Source organism: Excalfactoria chinensis, chromosome 5 (genome assembly GCF_039878825.1).
Source record: "Excalfactoria chinensis isolate bCotChi1 chromosome 5, bCotChi1.hap2, whole genome shotgun sequence".
In the NCBI taxonomy this organism is placed as follows: domain Eukaryota; kingdom Metazoa; phylum Chordata; class Aves; order Galliformes; family Phasianidae; genus Excalfactoria; species Excalfactoria chinensis.
Window position 1 is genome coordinate 11037534 of NC_092829.1, and position 19808 is coordinate 11057341.

Sequence of the window (19808 nt, forward strand, 5' to 3'; positions counted from 1 at the left end):
GACCTATTATTTTGGCCTATATTTCAAAGTTGTACAGCAAGAAGACGGATACTCTTTAACATGTAAATGCAGTCACCAACTCAGGACACACTAATGCCTGTAAAGGTTTTTAACAGTTTAGATAAAGACCCCATTGCCCCCTGTGACCCAGCCAAGCTGGCCAGACCACCCATCTAGCAGTAGACCTCACTCGTGACCAAGAAGCCACCCCTGGCCAACAGACTCAGCGCAAGCAATGAATTGCACATAACACACTTACTTCAAGGTCAGAAGGAAAACCCACCTGCCAGACCCCACAGACCATCTCAAGCAGCACTGTCACTTGAGAGCTGGAAGAATTCTTCCTACCGAGACTCACACGTTTGTGAAATACTGGACAGGGAAAAGACCAACAGAACGGTATTTGTTTCTAGAAAACGTAAATGTGAAGCTGGTAGTTTGTCAGCATCTTTCCCAGGTTTCAGGATGATTTTCCCCCCAGGAGGGGAAAGCTGCTCCTAACGCTGCTGCCTTCAGGGTACAAAAACCTTCCCAGACCTCCAGGGAAATGCGAGACACCTATTCTGCACCTTACAAACTACAAACGTTATGGCTTCATTTAGGCTGATGCACTGGAAGGGCTCCTAACTCTCAGGTAATTACAAGTAGATTACAAATAACGTTTCACATACAAATGAGGAAAAAAAATAGTTCTTTTCTGGTTGTAGGAAGTTTCCACATTTACAATCAAACACAGCATCTATGCTATTAAGAAATGCAAACTGTTCCATTACTATAGGTATTTATTCTGGATTTAATATCAAAAAATGTAATTTCATATTCCACAACATCTAAAGGCAGTGTTTGAATCCTCACTTACTAGTTTTCAAATGGGCACGTTACATTTATTCAACAAGCAGTCATTTCGAAGCAAGACAAGAAAATGACGGACCATGTCAGATTTTAGTCTTTGGAAGTAATGGAGTGTGGACAATCTTACTTAATTACTTTCCAAAGAATTAATTTAGAGAAATCATGTTAACATATCATTATCCGACCCCATCTCCCTAAAAAAACCTCAGGGAGCTACATCCACATTTTAATTATATAATGAATGAACATTCATTTTGTTTCATGGAAGAGCAACATCACACACAGCCCCCTCCATACTCCCTCTAAGTTGTTGCAATACCTTATGGCTGCCCAATTAGTGTCATCTGCAAACAGCAAAACACCCCACAAAAATACAGTCATTACACCGTTCCACGCAATACTCCTACTTATTCTCTCTCATCTCCCTCATCATTTTAATTATCAAATGACAGGTTCTTCATTACAGCAAAACTTCTCTCGACCAAAGAGCTTCAGCATCAAACTTTAAAATTTTCAGCTTGAATTTCCATGGAAAGAAAAAACAGAAGTCAGAATAAAGCCTATTAAAATGTATGTCTCTGACTGGAGAACTCATTCTCCTCCTCCTCATGCATTCATTCTTCAATAATGTACCTTAATATAATTTTAATCCTTATTTGAATTGTTCGCACGTGGTTTAAGCTTCAATAAAAGAATTTGAGTTCTGGTATTCTTAATTAGAACTTAAAACACACACTTCAGTTCTGTAAAGTACTATTAAATTTTTTAAAAAGCTTGAAGATCAGATAAAGCATGTTTTTCTGCTGAGAGCCCAATGCTTTCATTTACAATTCTCTATGTTGTTTTATTCATGAAAAAATACTTGATACTTGCAGTTTCTCCCCATCCTGCTAACACTGACACAGATTCTCTATTGAGGTTAGACTAACACAGTAAGACTCTCCCATGACTGGTCCGTATTTTCATTTGTTTTGAAAAACCTTATTCTAAAAAAGAAATTAAAAAGCCACCCTTCCTCCCTCCTGCCAATTTTACTAACTACAATTGATGCCATTCATGATGAAAAAGAGCTTTTAGTAATGCATTATTTGGAAATACATAGCTAATTATAGAGCAACAAATTCATTTTACTTATATAGCATCTTAATAATAAGAGTTGGAGCTTCAGGAGTCTAACAATATATATTGTGAAAGTATCCATTACAGCAAGTTATTTTTATTTCATAGTGAACTGTTCACTTTACATACAATTACTAGACACACAACACGTGTTTCTGTATGCCACCCTTCTCCTCAGTTGCAGAATAGAAGCAAGCTTAAGATGAGTTTCTATCAAGTTGCTTCTAAAGTGCTATATAGTTATATGAAATATGAAGCAAACATTAACATACGGTCCAATCCTGTGATATGTTTGAGGGCCTACTAAAGCCAGAAGAAACTGCAACAGTAGGAAAAGTGTTCTCCAAGCAGTTCTTGTTAATAAAGTCTTCTACTGTCCTACAAAACTGACAGAAGCTTCATGCAGGTTATCTCCACAAGCCCAAAACATGCCACAGTCCTGCAAAGAACAAGTCTAGAGATGAAACACAAGAAAGCCTGGTATGCCCTCCTCCCTTAACATGTTGTTATTTGCTACTGAGAAACAAAAATAAACATGAATAAAGTGATTAACATGTTTGCAGCGCCACTTTGAACATGTTAACAACATCCTTTTGTACATGCAGTACATTAATTCGTCCAAGGAGACAAATTAAATCTATTTTATCTTTGCATTATTCCTAAGAGTGGTGACAGCGAAACAAATTACAACCCGTTCTAGCCTTGATGGCTTTGAACTAGCGACCTGCAAACTACAAGACTCTGATCAGCATTGTTGATGCCCTAATCCACACGCTGCTGTGCAATTTAGGTCCGGCTGTAGGAAGAGAGTAACTGGATGTATGTTGGAAAGTCAGGGAGAGGAAGTGCAGGAGTCAGATGTCAAAGAAAACTGCCTGAATAATACTATCCATAGAGGTTTCCTGTTTGTGGAGTTCATTTCCTCACCATGAGGGCATTCCTATACTTGCAGACAAATGAGTTACAGAGCAAACGTACATATATTCAATTTATTTGGGTGGAGCAACAGATAAGTTTCAGATAACTTGGAAATCAACCAACCAACGTCAAGTACACGAACAGTCACATGATCTACTCATCTTAACTTTAGGGGAATAGGAGGGGAAAGTAACTGACAGTTGTCAAAACTATTACCTAGCAAAAACATGAATAAAATAGATGTTGATACAGTTAAAATCACTTCAAAATTCCCATGAAATCTACATTTCTCTACTAATGATTGTACTAATCATTTTGATGGTAAGCCCTTTAAAGGAAATAATTAGCAGTATAGAATCCTTTGCAGATAAATCAATTCCATTTAGAAAGAATTTGTTCTACATTTCCTTACTGCTTTTCCCAAATACTCTAAACTTGACATTTCTGTTGAGCAAGGCAGCTGTGTTTGCAGAAATGACTGTTTGACTGCTAGCATTTCCCCAGTAACCAAGTGGGGAATACTATGGGTTGCAAATGAACCAACGATAAATGCTATGGTTATAAATGCAACGATAAATGCTATGCACACAGGCATCTTGCAGAACACAGGAAGCACAAATTTTACCTTTTCTATTTGACCCCCCCCAAATACAATGCCCACAGCTAGCAGGGTAGTGCGGGCCACATCCCTTAAACCATACTTACAGTTATGACTGGAGAGGGAATTGTGATCAGAGGACCCATAAACCACTGCCCAAACCCCACCTGTGCGCCCAACATGCTTACAATCACTACAGGTGAATTTCTGAGCTGCAAGAGTGACTGGGAGGCAAGATAAGCACTGTACATCATTCCAGCATGTGCCTTGTTCTGCAGGATTTCATCCCCAGTGTGGTTTTCTTTACCAGTTTGTACACAGCTACTAAAAAGCTTGACACTAGACAGCCTTACCAGTACTCCACTCTTCAGTCTAAGGAATACTTTAGTAAAATATTGGTTGTCTGTGAACAAACATAACAGCTTTCTATCTAAAAACTACAGAAAAGTTACATCAGAGAGGGTACCCACAACCTGGCACAGTTAATTCAAATGAACCTTGGGTGATTACTTGTTACCATCTATGTGATGCAAAACAAACCAAGTGTTCATTACCTAGAAAGTGGGATACGAGTTGAGAGCCATCCTTAGATAGGCACTAACAAGTTACTTTTTTAAACCAAAGACACTAAAATAAACAGAACAGGCATACCATCTAGCAAAATATTTTGCCCTGAAGAGGTTGTCCTCTGAAAACACAGGGGGAGATTTCTAGTTAATATGATAAACATTGGTAAGGTAGGCAGATACTGTTTCCTCTGGGTCTACAACTAAGGGAAAAAGAATGAAATAACTTGATTAAAAAACACACTGCAAGTTCATATTTCTTGCTTTGATGCCATCCCTGACTGACATCTGAATCTATTAACATACTGGTTCTCAAATGCCAACTCTATCCCACTGCTCTGCAAAAGCACTGAAGGAAGTAGGTGTCTTTGAACTAGCTGTGCTAAATATTTGTCCTAGATTTTAGACATGCAGCTCCAAATGAACATGTTTTCTTTGCCTCTTTCTTCTCTCCTGTCTTTCTTCATTTACAATATTTGTACACTTTGTAAGCTACAAAAACACATTACTACACAATCACGTGGACCAGGTCTGTACAATATTAAAAAAGAAAATCCTCCTCCTGAACCCAGAGCTGTTTCTAGAGAAAAACGAAGGCTCGGGGTAAACTTGCCCAATTTGCTCTCCCATTATCCCTTCCTTCTCTGACCAGGCCCTCTAACAACCAAGATCCTGTTTCCCTTACCCCATCATAACCTCCCAGCACTGTACTCCTCCCTCCCTCTGCAGGGAGGCTTCTGCATACCCTTGGCAGCTACCACCTGTCTCTAGCAGGGAGAGAACTGGGACACTGGAGAAGATGCAGCCATCCTCGTGCCAAGTGGAGATGCTCCCACTGCCCGGGCCACCTGTGCTGCCCACAGGTTGTCTGTATTATTCTCACAGGAGCGCTGGCTTTGTACCTCGATCTTTTCACATAGTCTCTTGTTTCTTCATGTCCAGACAGTCAGGAATTCCCATTATGTCTGTACTTGTGTAATGCTATAATAGGATGATGATATCAGGGTGGCAAAGTCCTTGGCTACAGCAAATGAGAACGAGTCCAAATGCAGCAGCCACAGATGCAGAAATGAAGGAAAATAGCTGCTTACCTTTGGAAGGCCTCAGGTAGGAAGGGATCTCTGGCAAGAGATGCCCTCACTTCCACTGCCAGTGCTTAAATGAGTGTCACTCAGGTACACTGCATGCACCTGAGCTCCCCTGGGTTGGCCCTGCCTTCCCACCAGGTGCTCATTAACTGCTTCAGGCTGTGACTTAGCATTTCCACTACAACTTGTAAAACTAGAATTAATCCTTTTTTCCTCTCTTCAGAAGGGAAAACCTTTCAACCTACAAAGATGGACAAATCAAGTGCGTACCATCCACACTGTTTTAATTTGCTTTGCCCTACACCACAAATCATATTTTTCTTCAAATGCCCATTACCTGCTCACTCTGTTTGATTCTTCTTTATTCCTGACCTACTCACAGCTCCACATCATCTTTCACAGTACTCTTTATACTTGAAAGAGCTTTCCACTTCCTTCCAAAGCAGTTTTCTTTTCCTCTTTCAACCCTAAAACCTTCACTGGTATTCCCCATCTGCATTTTTTTTCCCTTATGGGTCATGTGTCTGTATGAAAAATATCTGATCATCTCAAGGCACTATTCAAAGACCCCATTCTCCTTTTGTGCTTCATCTCGTATAATGAAGTCTCACTGAATGTTAACTCATTAAAGGAAAGGCTTTGAATCAAACCACTTTCTTTTATAAACACAGAATAATTCAAGTTAACAACAGTTTCCTGAGCTCTGCATCGACAATTACATGACAAACAGGCAAATAATCCCTACAGTAACTCATTCTCAAGGATAAAACTTAAGGATTAACTAAGATTTCCAAACCTATATGCAACATAAATATATACGGTGTATTTTCACCGCAAGCACTATGTGCTCAGAGTTACAAAAGAAGTGTGAGTTCTCAGAAATAAGATACTCCGCTTATTCAAGCTGCTCAGAAAGTGCTGTTACTCCCACTGTTCCCACATGTATGCTACTGCCATGAGCACAGCAAAAGCAGAGCCCGAGGATTTTGGTAGGAAGCCAGCTTGCTTACAAATGGATTCGAGTATGAAGTTTGAAATGAATCAATGCGATGCATATTTTCTTGTTAAAAAATTACTTGCAATAAAATATTTACTAAGTTTAGGCAAAACAGGCATCTGTTATTAGCACACAACCCCCGTACACACTCATGGTTTTCCCTCTGGAAGAGCTCAGAGAATACTGCAGCCCCACACAATGCACAGCTCAATTCTTCACATTCTGAAAAATGACTCCCACAGCATCAAGGTCCACACGTATCACTGCCTTCTGTAATCCTAGCCCTGTCGTGCAGCACACCGCAAAAAGAATCCTGCGGGATGTGGGAAAAATGAAGATACGAGAAGAGGCAGGCAAGCTGTTTGATGCAGTTGCTGTCATAAAAGCGATTTAATACTAACCTGGCTCCAGCTATGCAGATAGCAGAAAGCCAGAGCGCTGCTAAAACCTGGAGGAACTAGAGATTCACACGTCAGTTTTCAGTGAAATTTGAGATCAGGAAAGCGCCTTATTTTGCTGCTGAAAAGCAGTAACCAGTCTCCAAATATGCGATTTTCATTCTTAAGTTTTCCAGGAACAACTCTCGGCAGCTCTTAGCACACTCGATATATTTTCGGCCCAATAACAGCAAACACCAGCCAGCTACACAATCCCCAGTGCTACGCAGGCCAGCATCACAAATATTTCCTCTGATAATACAGACAAATTCCTCACTTCCTTCTGTCTTTTCCACAAGCTGTCACCGTGGGCCAAACAGCTCGCCTTCCAGGCCACCACACACATCGCACCAGGTAGCCTCTAACTGAAATAAATGTCAAAAGCCTATTAAAAATAAAAATTAAATAAAATAAAGGAGAACCAGGTGACAGCGGAGCAGCTTCCCCAGCACTGCTCAGAAGGCTGCCAGCCTCAGCTCACGGAGCCCAGGGCCACCTGCCCAGGCCGGCGGGACGCTGCATGCCATACGCGTGGCTCAGGGCTCGCCGTGTGACACAGCACGGTCACACACTCGGGGCGTCCTCTGGGTGGACGCACTCCGCAGTGCCGCACGGCGATGGGTGACGACTCGTGCCGGCGGCTCAGCGGATACACGCTCACGCATCCGCGCACACACGTACACGAATTCCTACGGGCCAGGTGCAGAAGTTCCCTGCGGCTCCGGAGCTGCGTAACGGGGAGGCTGAGGGCGAAGTTTTCCTCCCTCCCGCTCTCCCCGCGGCGCAGCCGGGGCCGTGCGGACAGGCCTGCCTGCAGGCCCTCTCCCCGCCGCCGGCCTCCGCCCCCGCCCCGCCGGGACGCCGGCACCTCGCCGCTCCCCGCGGCCGCCTCGCCCTCACCGTTGCAGAACTGGAGCAGCGAGGAGGTGTCGTAAAGGCTGCTGTAGCTGGAGAAGCCGTCCTCCATCCTGCCGCCGCGCTGCCGACCTCCCCTCGCCCGTCCCGGCGGCCGCCTCGTCCGCGCACTGAGGAGCGGAGGCGGCGGGGGCCGCGGCGGCCTGCTGCCTGCCTCACTCAGTTGCCATGGCAACCCATTCACTCCGCCGCGGATGGGGCGGCGGCCGCGCCGGGGCTGCGAGAGGGGGCGGCCTCGGGGCGGGGCGGGGCGGGGCGCTCCCCGCTGCCGGGTGCTGCGCGGCCGGAGCCGCCGCGGCCCGGGATCTCCCCTCCGCCGTCAGAGGGCGGCCGGCGGGATCTCGCGGGAAGGCGCCCGATGAAGGAGAGCGCGGGGAGAAAGCCGAGCGGAGAGCGGCGTCTTGCGGCCGCTTCTCCTCGGCAGCCTCCTGCGGCCCGCCCGTAGGCTGGGCCCCTCGGGGTGTGCCCTGCTGAGCAGCGCCCCGAAGGGAACGGGGCTAGGAGGAGAAACACGTTCGTGGTCGGGAGGTCCCTGGGAGGGTGCCCCGAAGCGATCCGGAGGCTGAAGAGTGAAGTTTGGGATGCGGAGAGTTGCAAGTCAGAATGTGTATGGCAGGAGTTCGGCGGCCGGTCACGGGCAGCCCGTCTGTTCGATGCTGCCTCAGCATCCCCCTTCTGCCAGCTTAAAAGCTCCCCTTGCTTCCCCTGGAGCAACCGCTGCGTAGAACTGCGGTGTCTTCATTTCAGAGGCAGCTCCTCTGGCCATAGGATAGAGCAGTCACCATAGTACTGTGACTGATGTTTTCTTACAGTAACAAGGTGAAAATAAGTGCTGGATCTCGGAGTCCACCCAGTCCCAACCCAATGCCATGGGCTGGCTGCCCCCCACCAGCTCAGGCTGCCCATGGCTGCATCCAGCCCGACCTTGGGCACCTCCAGGGATGGGGCACCCACAGCTCTCTGGGCAGCGGTGCCTCACTGCCCTCTGAGTAAACATCTAACCTAAATTTCCCCTCTCTTAGTTTAAAGCAATTCCCCCTTGTCCTATTACTATCAGGCAGTGTAAAAGTTGGCTTCGGTTTCTGAGCTGGAAATGCTGACACGTTCAGTGATCAAAAGCCATTTTTATTTCAAGCTCCTCTGCAGACAAGACAAAAATAAAGTGTTGCATTTCTGTAGCACCTTTCCACTTGAAAAATGCCAGAACACTTAAAGTGTGACTTTGCGTCTCAGTCCTTTAAGGAGCTTTTTGCATGACAGTTCCATCATATGGATCCAGTTACAGGCCCGAGTTCTGTATATGTGAGTCTCTGCACCAATCACTGAGCCATAGCAGTGCTAACACAAAAATATGCTATAAAATTAGGCTGGGATATCAGTTCCACATTAAAGCAGGGTGAAAAGTGCTCCCTTCTGAATTGCCATTGCCAGTATTGGTAGAATTGAAGAGATCTCCAAACCAGCGTGACAGAAACCACTGTGTTTTATAGCTGCAGGCTATAAGAGAAAGGAAGTTTGTAGTTTAGTTAAAAATAAAATATAATAAAAAATGAAAACGACTTCAAAAATACTATGTTTAAAATCAGCTGTGATTCTTTCTCACCTTTAAAATGAACAGAGATCCCCTAGGTTTTCTCACAGCCTTCTTAGGCATAATCTATCAACCTTTTCCAAAATATCACATTTTTCTAAAACAATGTGCACACACAAACACATACATATGCATGGGATTTTTTTTTTCCAGATGAGGTACAGTACTAGAGAAGCAGAGCTCATTTTTAATAGCAATTTTAATTAAGAAGTTCATTTAGAAGCATCATTACTGTGATAAGTTCCTCATCCTGAGGCGTGTCCTGCTGCACTGATTTTCCACTGGCTAGAGATAGTTTCAACGTAAGTAGCGTGCTCTCCAAGAACCACCAATGTTAGCTTCATCCGTACCTCCTTAAGATGTGCAGTCTGGAAAATAAATCTATGATATCTGTACTGCAGTGCGTGATTTTAATGTCTGCAGCAATTGCAGCACCAGGTGAATCACATGGAAAAGAATATCCAGAAGTACAACACCTGTAGCAAATAGTGACGTCAATGAGAGTGTTACAAAACATAGAGAAGTAAACACCCGGTAACTTTTGCAACGTGTTTTGCAGCAGAGGAAAGAACAAAAAGGGGCTCTGTTTCAGAGACAGCAAATTCAAATTCATGTAGAAAATGTGATCTAAACCTGACCTGAGCACAGCATCCTTGAAGAATGAGAAAATACCTCAACCTCACAATGCGTTTCCTACTGAAATTAGCTGGGAAGGTGCTGTGAAGCCGACAGCGAGGACTTTCAACTCGCTGTGCTGAAAATCATCTCAGTGATAGGACAGAAGATGATCTCAGCTCAGGTCTCTTGATGCGGTCATGATGTCATTATATTCAGAGGGCAAGTGCTGAGAAAGGAAAACAGTATTTAAAGACCAATTTAATTGTAATGATTTTTAGACCTCTTACAGTCTTATTACACTAACCTGCACTGCAAGGCACAAAATGAACAATTATATCTGGCTACGCGAACAATGGAACAATGGAAATGAAGAATTCACTAACATTTCAGTGGGCATTTTGGTGTTGGAGCTAAACAATGAAAGCATTTCCTCTACAGTCTATTCTTTAGTGAACTGTAACTTCAATCATTTCTACATGTCTGAGGTAAATGATATAAATGTGAGTGTAGCATCCAAAGCAACACAGTGGGACTGATATATTTGGAGGAGTTTTGTAGTACATTTGTACATCTTACTGCTGACAGCGTTAGAAACTCTGTGTGACGTTATATTTGGTATCATATAACACAAATAACTGTTTGATTCATGAAAACAAAAGAGCTTTCATACAACCTTAGCAGAATTCTCAGGAGGTCATACTCCAATTTTAGGACAAAGAAACCTTGCTTATGCTCCCCATTTATATGCTGGCATCAAAGAATTTCGATGTTATATATATTTCTGTTCCTTTTTTTCCCCCTATTTCTTTGCATTACTAATAAATAGGAAAAATATCCTGTAGCATTTTCATATCAGAGCTGTAACAATTCATAACTCTCAACAGGATAGGATTGTACAGCATTCTAATACGATGTAGCAGGTAACATTACAGCAAGCTGTCCCCATCACAATGCTGAGTTACAGTATCCTTTTAAAGCCCACTAAAATAATAGCACTGGCTCTGATTCTTATTCCTATACTATCTACATTTAGCAAGACTGCTGAGAGAAAAAAATGCTGAATACAAACATGTTCCATCTCACCAGTAACAAAGAACTTTTCAGAAGTGACTTTCCTTTCCAGGTCATTTCTTTGGCTCTGTCACACAACAGCATCAGGATGTTTTTGCCATTCGGTGATTGCTTTGACAGGCTACCTTTCATCCTCTGACATCTTGATCTGTGCAGGACACCACTGCCTTCACTGAGTGTATTCAGGGTATGAGATGGCACTTGGTGAGGGACGGACACTATGGTTTGGGTTTCCACAGCAAAACATGCTGTGTAGATCTGCCAGTGGGCTCAGGCACTCCCAGCCCTTCTTTGCAGAATTTAGAAGAGGTGAAGGCTCAGTTCAGCACAGAGGATGAAAGGTTTTTGTTGCAGGTCACTGTAATGCATGTCCACAGGATAGATCAGAGAAGTTTGGACAGCTGCTGTGCACACTGAGCCTATTTTGTAACCAGAGAAAACTTCAATATGCAAAGCATCTAGCACTGTCAGCAGATGTGCTGGTTTCACTAAAATTTATCAGTGGATATAATTATAGCATCTATTTTACTGTGACTAACTTCTGATGAGCCCCTTGAGCTTGCTGGAAATCATCTGATTGCTAGGCCATGCTCACTGCCATGTGAGTTGGTTCTGTAACTCATTTTGCTTCAGTTTGAGAGAAGTGCCTGTTTCACCATCTACAGTCTTACCCAATGCAGCAGTCCCTCTCTGCTCTAGCCTGGGAGCCCTCAAACTACATGCTTGTGCAAGTGTGAAGGCACAGCCCCATATTTCTGGCAAGGTGCTTTGCCTGAATTTTGAAGAACTCTGCACAGGAGCAGCAGTACAGTGTGGGAGCCTGTGGAGGGAAGGAAAGTGAGCTCCGGGGCTGTAGCACAGTTGGATGAGGTGGGCACATAGCAGAGGGCTCTGGAGTTAAATTCATAGCATTATAGGATTGTTGGAGTTGGAAGGAATGCTTAAAAGCCATCTAGTCCAATCCAGCTACAATGAACAGGGACATCTACAGCTCCATCAAGGGCTCAGAGCCCCATCCAGCCTGACCTTGGGTGTCCCCAGGGATGGGGGCATCCACCATCTCTCTGGCATCTTGCTCCAGTACCTCACTGCCCTTACTGTAAAAATCTTCTTATATCCAGTCTAAATCTCTCTTCTTTTAGTTTGAAAACATTTTCCCTTGTCCTATCACAACAGACCCTGCTAGAGTCTGTCCCTTTCTTTCTTTATACTCTGGAATTAGCTGCCTGCAGTCTGCCTAAATCCTCATTTGGACATTTATTTATTTTTCTTTCAGTTTTGCCCTTCTTCTTCAGTGAGCAGCAGCACAAAGTAAGAAGTTTCTTTCTCTCTTCTTTTTATCTCCTATTTTTTTTCCTTGCTTTGTTTTGTTTTTGAAGACAATTTTGTGAGGTGAATAAATTGCCTTCATTCTTCACAAGTGCTTTTTCCTCACCAGCAGACTATCTCCAGGTATTAGAGCAGGGCTCGCTGTCAGGGTCCTATCATAGGCTCAAATAAGGATTTCCTTTCCTACTGCTCTCCAGCAGACTTGCCTCCCAGTCCCCTTTATGAAAACACTTCAGCTGCTGGAATAATCGCTCATCTGAATAGCAGGACTCCACTGCTTCAGCCACAGCAGGGGTCTGCATGAATGTCACTACAAAGCATGTGGGAAAGATGGGATGTAAGGGGAGAATCACCATTACACAAGCACAGTCTGAGCACATTAAAAATACAATATAACAAATGTGGGTTGAAACCATCAAAGGTATGCATGTTTTACTATCCAAATGAAAATGTGTTACAGTAAGTCTGTACACATCGTGTTGGTCAGAATGACATACATTAATTATAGAGAAAATGACACAGTTCCAATGGAAGCCTTCTCAGTCACACTGCTCAGACAAAATAGTAGTGGTTTGTAAATCAATTAATTTGTAAATATGAAAAGAACACTTTGAAGATGAAAAGAATAATGCTTTGCACATCTGTGATTCTTCCCAAAGACAGGGAACTGCTCAGCACACAGTGGTGCTTTCAGGCTTGCACCACCTTTGTAAACTAAATACTGCCTTTATTCTACACATTCAGAAAATGAGAGGGAAAACACAACGCAGCCAAAGTCACACAGGGAGGTCAGAAGCAGAATGAAACCAGAATAACTACCACCTGGGTGCACTAACTATTAGACTATCCTGCCTGCAAACACTGAAGGTATCACTTATGCAGCCCATTATGAAATGCTTTCAAGCATAGTATCTGCAGTAGAAAGATCCTTATTTTCAAAAGGTCCTGTAACAACTCAGGTTCGGTGCACTTCAGTGTATGCAATGGTCAGCTGCAGACTTGTTACAACCAGCAATATACCACTGTGATACTAAACCAGTGAGAGGCAATATGTACTGCAAATGCATAGGAATGCAACTCCATTCCCACCTCTGTGCAATACGTGCTAATGAGCACAGCATTTTTGAGATATTAATACTCTGAGAGATCGAACTGGAAAGGAGCAAGATGGATAGCAGCACATAAAGTAATTACCCATTAACTCTTCAAAATTACTTCTTTTTTCCTTTCTAGCCCAGCTCTGCAGCCCTACATTAAGTGACTTCAGTCCTAAGTAGAGTCTGAAACTTCATCTCTTTAAAACCTCATCTGGTTTGTGGTGCAATCGCTTTGAGACAGGTTGAGCCCAGAGCAGCTCAGCACAAAGGATCCAGCAGGGTTGTCCTCACACAGCTGCAACGCTCCCATGGGAATTCCCTCCCAGCAGACTGAGCTTTCCTGCACCCACTGAAACCTCAGGGTGCCCCAGCATTGGAATATTCAGAAAGGCTCCCAGCAAATGTCAAAAAAGGAATGCTTTTGTGTCTAACACAGCATAGACACTCCTCCTGCACATGGCTGAGATCACAGTGACAATGAATAATCCAGAGACCTATCTTACGCATTCACTTAAATCATATTTTGTTGCAATATAAAATCTGATTTATAAAAAAACATAGCAATGTAAATTATTTCCTTCTGAATTACAGAATAATGAGACTAGAGGTTAATAGATGTGTTTTAAAAAAAAAAAAGAAAAAAAAAGAGAAAATTAAACATAATAAATAGATCTTTTAAGACATACACAGCTTACCTCGTTTTAACAAGTGTTAATGAAATACTCAATCTGTTGTGTTTTTAGAATGAGAATTTTAACTTGACAGTGAGAATTCATAAGAAGGTATAAAAGGCAGAAGTAAAAAACAGAAAGGAGCAAAGGATATTGGCTGGGTACACTCTAAGAGAAAAGATTTGGTCTGCAAACATATCTATAGCAATCTGGAACAGAGAAATGTGTCGCAGCTCTATTGAGCTCATTCCTCAATCAGAGAAGGACTGTTTTAGTTTGTGACTTACCAGACACAATGTTCATAATTTCAGACCTTCATATGTCACTATTCACTGATTCAAGATCCAGCATCATTAAGGCATTGTAAGAATTGATGCTTAATAGGAAAATTTACTGTCAGCCATGTAAATAATAAAGCACACATAAAACCGCATGTATAAGATGAAGCACCACATCAATTCAACATGCTAATGTTATAAAGGGCTCACCAATCTCATTCACGTCATTTTTTATATCTACAGTAAGAGCTAAAATTGATAATTTATGTTACTGGGAATATGCCCAAACAAGACATTTCAAAGTTCCTTGGGATCTGTGGAGAATGGATGGAGGCAAGTGTCTTCTGAGAGACAGACAGTAAAACTGCTGCGTTTCCCTTCCTGATTTTATATTGTGCTTGCCTTTTATTGTGAATCTGTTGGAAAAGCTAATTTGTGCTAATAAACAAACTATAGAGAGTAAAAGAGTTTGCCTGTGTATGGGAAATTGGTAATCACAGCCTGCACCTCTGACTAATCAGCAGAGGCAAGTGTTGGGTCAGCTGCAGGAGCACAGGTGAGAGTGATGTAGCTGTGCTCCCGGAAGGGGTGGAGCTCAACTCCACCTCCTCTAAGACCTCATTTAAGGGCTGACCCCCACTGAGGCAGCATCTCTTGGAGATTGCTCCTCAGTGAAGACTGCCCCAGCCTCCCTGGTCAAGGCATCAACACTGGTGAGTTTTCCTTTACATACAACCTTTGTATATTTACCATCATCTTTGTTAACATCTTTATATTAGCCACCCTCACAGCCTGCGATCTTAGTTCCTGCCATCACCCATGCTTATATACCATCTCAATTAATCTTGCTTGAAGTTTTGCTTCTGCATCTCCAGTATCTTTCATCAAACACAATATTAAATATACAAAAAGATGCAGAGGGAGCAGGCAGACGGTGTCCTGTTCATGCCATGTGGGTTAGCTCTGCACAGCACAACAGCAAAGCTCCTGGTTCCAATTCAATGAACCAGTGAGCTTTTCCTGAGCTGGCAGAGGAGACCGGCACTGCTAGAGAAGATGACCTATGAAGGATATGTGGAAAATTCAGCCCACTACACTCCCAGATTGCTTCAGTATCTACCAAAGCCTGGGACCACCTACTTTGAAACCTTACATCCCTGCGGTGCTATTGCAGCCTCAGCCCATTTCTGCTTTCCCATTACAAGATCCCTCGGCACAACCTGGAGATAGAAGAAAGCAGTTAAACCAGCAGCTAGTATAAACTTGGCTGGCTTGAGCAAAAAGCAATAGGGAGCAATCCTTTCCTGCTGTTTTTCGCATCGCTTTATGCTAATATCTAGTATGGGATGTAGCTTTTGTTCTTGTGGGTAACTATAGTTTTGTCTGGAATTAAACATTTTTAATTTACTTTGGAGAAGAATTTGGCTTGGAAGAAACTTTTCTGTTCTGCTCTCAGCACTCACTGTATGGCCTGCAATACAATCAAAGCAATTTTATGTTACACGTGTGTTTTTTTCTTAATTTCTTCCTATGGATTCACAGACAGCATATCCAGAACCTTTGATATTCCACTTTTCATCTTCTTCTGATACAGAAAATATAAATAAGATGAAATGAAACCAGTGATTGGACCAAAGAAGATTTCAGTAAGTTGCCCAGATACATGAGCAGAAATAGGGGCTTGAATGAGGGGATCAAGCTCACACAGTCACAAAATGTTTGTCTTTTGAGGAAAGAATGTGCCTGTTCTTCAGATCCTCTGTGAGGCAGTGCAAGATGCAAGATTACGGATCTGCCCAGGGAAGCCATGCATGGCATTCTGCTCTTGGTGGTGGCATCAGAAGGGTGGGGAATAGGGAAAGAATGGGGGGCAGTAGTGGCAGTGTCCAAGTGAAGCCCTGAGAAGCTGCCCAGGCCCAGCGCCTGGCTGCCAGCACTGCAGCGTAGGGAACAATCTGTCGTTTGTTTCATACAGAGTTTACTAATTTTACAAACACTTCCTGATGCAGCATTGTAGCTCTTAAGTATTTCACCACCTGACGTTTCTCTCTCAAACTTTCAAGAGAGTGAGGAAAAAAAATCATAGCTATGGTTAAGGGAAAGAAGCTAAAAGGATTTTGTCATTACCACAGTCATAATTCAAGGGAAAAAGAGCAGGAAGACAAGTTCTTTTCAACTCTTTGATGCCCGACAACCCCTCCTTCTCCCACCACTCTCTGACGGAATAAATACTGGAATAAAGAACAGAGTGACTCTCAGAAGAAAAATATGTATTGTGCTCCATAAATTACACAAGCAGATGCAGCCATGAACGAAAGAATGAAGAACACAAAACCCCCGCAGTGTGCACTGGCTGGCGGAGGGCTGGTGGCTGCCAAGGGACGCTGCGTGACCATGGGGCTGCCAAGCTGGGACCTCGCTCTGCACGTCACAACACAGCCCTGGCACACCGCACTCACTGCCTGCTCCTTACATTCATCCTCTTACACAGCTCTTCTTCACATCAGGAGCTGTTTAATGAGTATTCAGGCCATAAACAGCTCATGATATGTTTTACAGTTGTCTGAGAAATCTTGTGATAATTAATTTTGCTTTTTTTTTTTTCCCCAAAAGTGCTGCTTCAGATGAATATTCCCACACAGAGGTGAGTGTCCCACCCAGTCCAAAGCATGGGTAGAAGGGGCCCAGCCCGCAGTTACTGCAGCCTTGCAGAGCACTAAACTTCAGCTGACACTTCGAGTTCGTGACTTATTAGAAAAGAAGTTAGAAAAGCTATATAAAGCCTATATAGCATTATGATAATATATAAGGAATGATTACAAATAATCTAACCCATTGTTTAATGCTCATCTGACACTTCATTCAACTAAACAGTCTTTTGGTGAAGGTAGAACTCTGGATCCAGAACAGTCAGATTTATGTTTCTAGAACATCTCCCCACCCTTTCATGTTACCATTTCTTTCAAGACATCAGCAGTTAGGTACTATCATTTTGGCAGGAAATTATCCTGGTGCCATTTAGCTTCATCTGACCAATTAAGAGGATAATACATTTAAAGGAAGCTCGCAGCATTAGTTTCATTTCAGCAAGCTGTTTTGAAGAAAACCTGTAAATACTCCACACAAAAGGATATTATGTCAGCCTCACTGTTGGAAATGCCACTTGGTGAGCATCCAAGAATAAGAAGTAAATACTTTACATTGGAAAAGAATACACATGACTAATGATCCTCAAACGTTGTAGATGCACATTTGTGGAAAATTGTGCAATTAGGGACTAAAAGCAGAGTAAAATATCTGCTTACATTTAATTCTGCTGAGCAGATCGGGACCGCAGGAAAAACGTCCTTTCAGCTCTTGACTGTGCTCTCCATGGACCATGTGCTTTCAGTTGCATCCACAACAGAACTAGGGGAGAGCTTAGATATGGCTTAGCATATCAAACTTTTTCCTTTTGTTGGAAGAAGAGATTTTGTTTTCTCATTCAACTATTATTTTCTCCCATGTGAAGTTAGGAAGGATGGCATATGGTGATTGAAACCCAGAGTTTTTCCATCTCTGCATGTTTTCCCTTGGAGCTCAAAAACTCACATTATCCCAGTGCAGGGGAAGGAGAGGAAATGCAGTAAAAAGGGAGTAATAAAGTCTATAGCTGAATACAAGCCCCTTTCTAACCTGGCCAGAGGAAAGTTAGTGGAGAGTGATAACATTGCTCAGGATAATTATGGGTGGATGGCAAAAGTACAGTGAAGCAAAATCAAAGACAAAAGCATGAAATAAAATGGAAGCAGAGACAGTGTGATAGCAAGAGGTCATGCTACAAACACGTATGAAGAAGGCCAGGGGAATGCTGGCTCACTACTTGGGTGCAGGACAGCTGCTGACAGATGACACCAAGGTACAAGTGATTAATAACCACTTTTTCTAACCGTCTTCATTAAAGCTACATTTCAACAAACACATTAGGCCTTTGCATTTACAAATTCATAGGAGGTAACAGGGAAGTGTGCAGATTCAGCTGCTGTTGTAAAAACAAAGTCTGTCAAATGAGCCTAGCTCTTTCTATGACTGCATTGTGTTGCAGAGAGGGGAAAAGCTCTCGTTGCTATATAACTTCTCTTAAGCAAGGCTTTTAGAACTCTCATAAACAAATGAGGAAGCACAGCCCCAGTGACCCTACTACACCTGTTCTAACAGGTGTAAAAGCATTTAGGTAATTATACCTTAGAAATGCCACGAAGTGGAGGGATGGATGAAATACAACCTTGCATGGCTTTGTCCTTAGTCCCATTATATGCAGCATTTTCCTTAGTGAAGGAAAAAGGGAGTAGAGAGAACATGCTTACTTAAATGGGCAGGTCACAGCTTGTACACCAGTCAATAGGCAGATTAAAATGTAAAAAAAAGATCTTGGCAGCTTGAAGAAACTGTCTGTAAAGGCACGATAAAAGCTATTGAGGTCTGCCACAAGGGACTACATTTAGACAGGTATTATCTGCTGGAAGGTGGGTAATAACTGATTGGGAAATAGTTTTACCAAGGTTAGACCATGAACTGAACGTTTAGTTAGCCACGCTATGCAGAGCGGGAAAGGCAAGCAGCAAAGGGGTATGGATAAATAATCCATCAGAAATATGATGTAATTCTTTTACCATACTCAGTATTGATAACATCTCATCTGGAACACTGAAATCAGTTTTGAATACCGTGTTGTAAGTAAACACAGGCTGCCACAAAGACAGAATCCCCAAGACAACCAGATCATCAGGGTGAGCTTGAAAGCACAGCCCTGGGGGGCAGCCTGACTATACTTGGGGCTGTCTCACCCTGAAAGGAGGCGGGAAAGGGTGTGATATAATTCCCTAAGCACTAATTGTATCAGAAAGAAAAAACTCATTAGAACAAGTTTAAAAGGGGGTTTAACTTGTAGCAGGAAGGTTTCTTATTCAGATTAGACATTAGCAAAAAAAACCCAACCTTATCCTTTGTAAGGGCAGCAAGGCACCAGAACAAATTGCCTAGGAAAGTTACGGAATACCCATGGGAAGACTTTAAGAACATGTTAGACAAGTATCTGTCCTGATTAATGGGATTTAGTTGGTGCTGCCTTGAGTCAGGTGGACTAGGTGAACCCACAAAGACTTTTCAGCCTCTCTCCATTATTGTTCAGTCCTTAAAGCATTCTGGGGTATGGAAACCACAGGTCCAATTCCATGAACACTGCTCTGTTGTTCTTCTCTCAGTTATTTTGCTTTGTTCACATGATGGAGGCAGGAATACCTCAAATAATCCTGCTGTACTTTAAGACTCTCACAGCTGCTGTCAATCTGGGATAATAAGATGAGGACTCCAGCCCTAAAAGGCCAACTGCCTGCTTAAACAACCAAGTAGGGATTCACTGCTTCATATTCTTCCCTAAGGAATTTAGATCTTGCCTCCCAGTAAGTCAGCAATAGATTCCTAACACTGGCAAGGTCAGCCAATGAAGGAAATAGTTAATGTTCTATCATGAAATATTCTTTTTTTCTGAGTGTTGATTTATATGATTCTACCATATAAATGGGGCCTGGTGACAAAGAATCAGCCTTCCTTCTCACAGTCACTGATGCACATCAGGTCAGAACTAAGCAGTAGCAACCCAGCAGTGCTTGTTACAAAGTGAG

General features: G+C 42.8%; 1 protein-coding gene across 4 annotated transcripts in view; it reads right to left on the bottom strand.

The window, feature by feature from the left end:
• Window positions 1-19808, bottom strand: part of EML1 (EMAP like 1) — a 116401-nt gene that overhangs the window by 69869 nt on the left and 26724 nt on the right. The window contains exon 1 of one of the 4 annotated variants that reach the window (XM_072337028.1): window positions 7476-7735. The exons of 2 other annotated variants lie outside the window; for them this stretch is intronic. In XM_072337028.1, the coding sequence (XP_072193129.1) occupies window positions 7476-7542 (67 nt within the window). In that variant the 5' untranslated portion in view covers window positions 7543-7735. Of the gene's footprint in view, window positions 1-7475; window positions 7736-19808 lie in introns of those variants that run through there. One more of the 4 variants, XM_072337025.1, reaches the window with a different exon arrangement.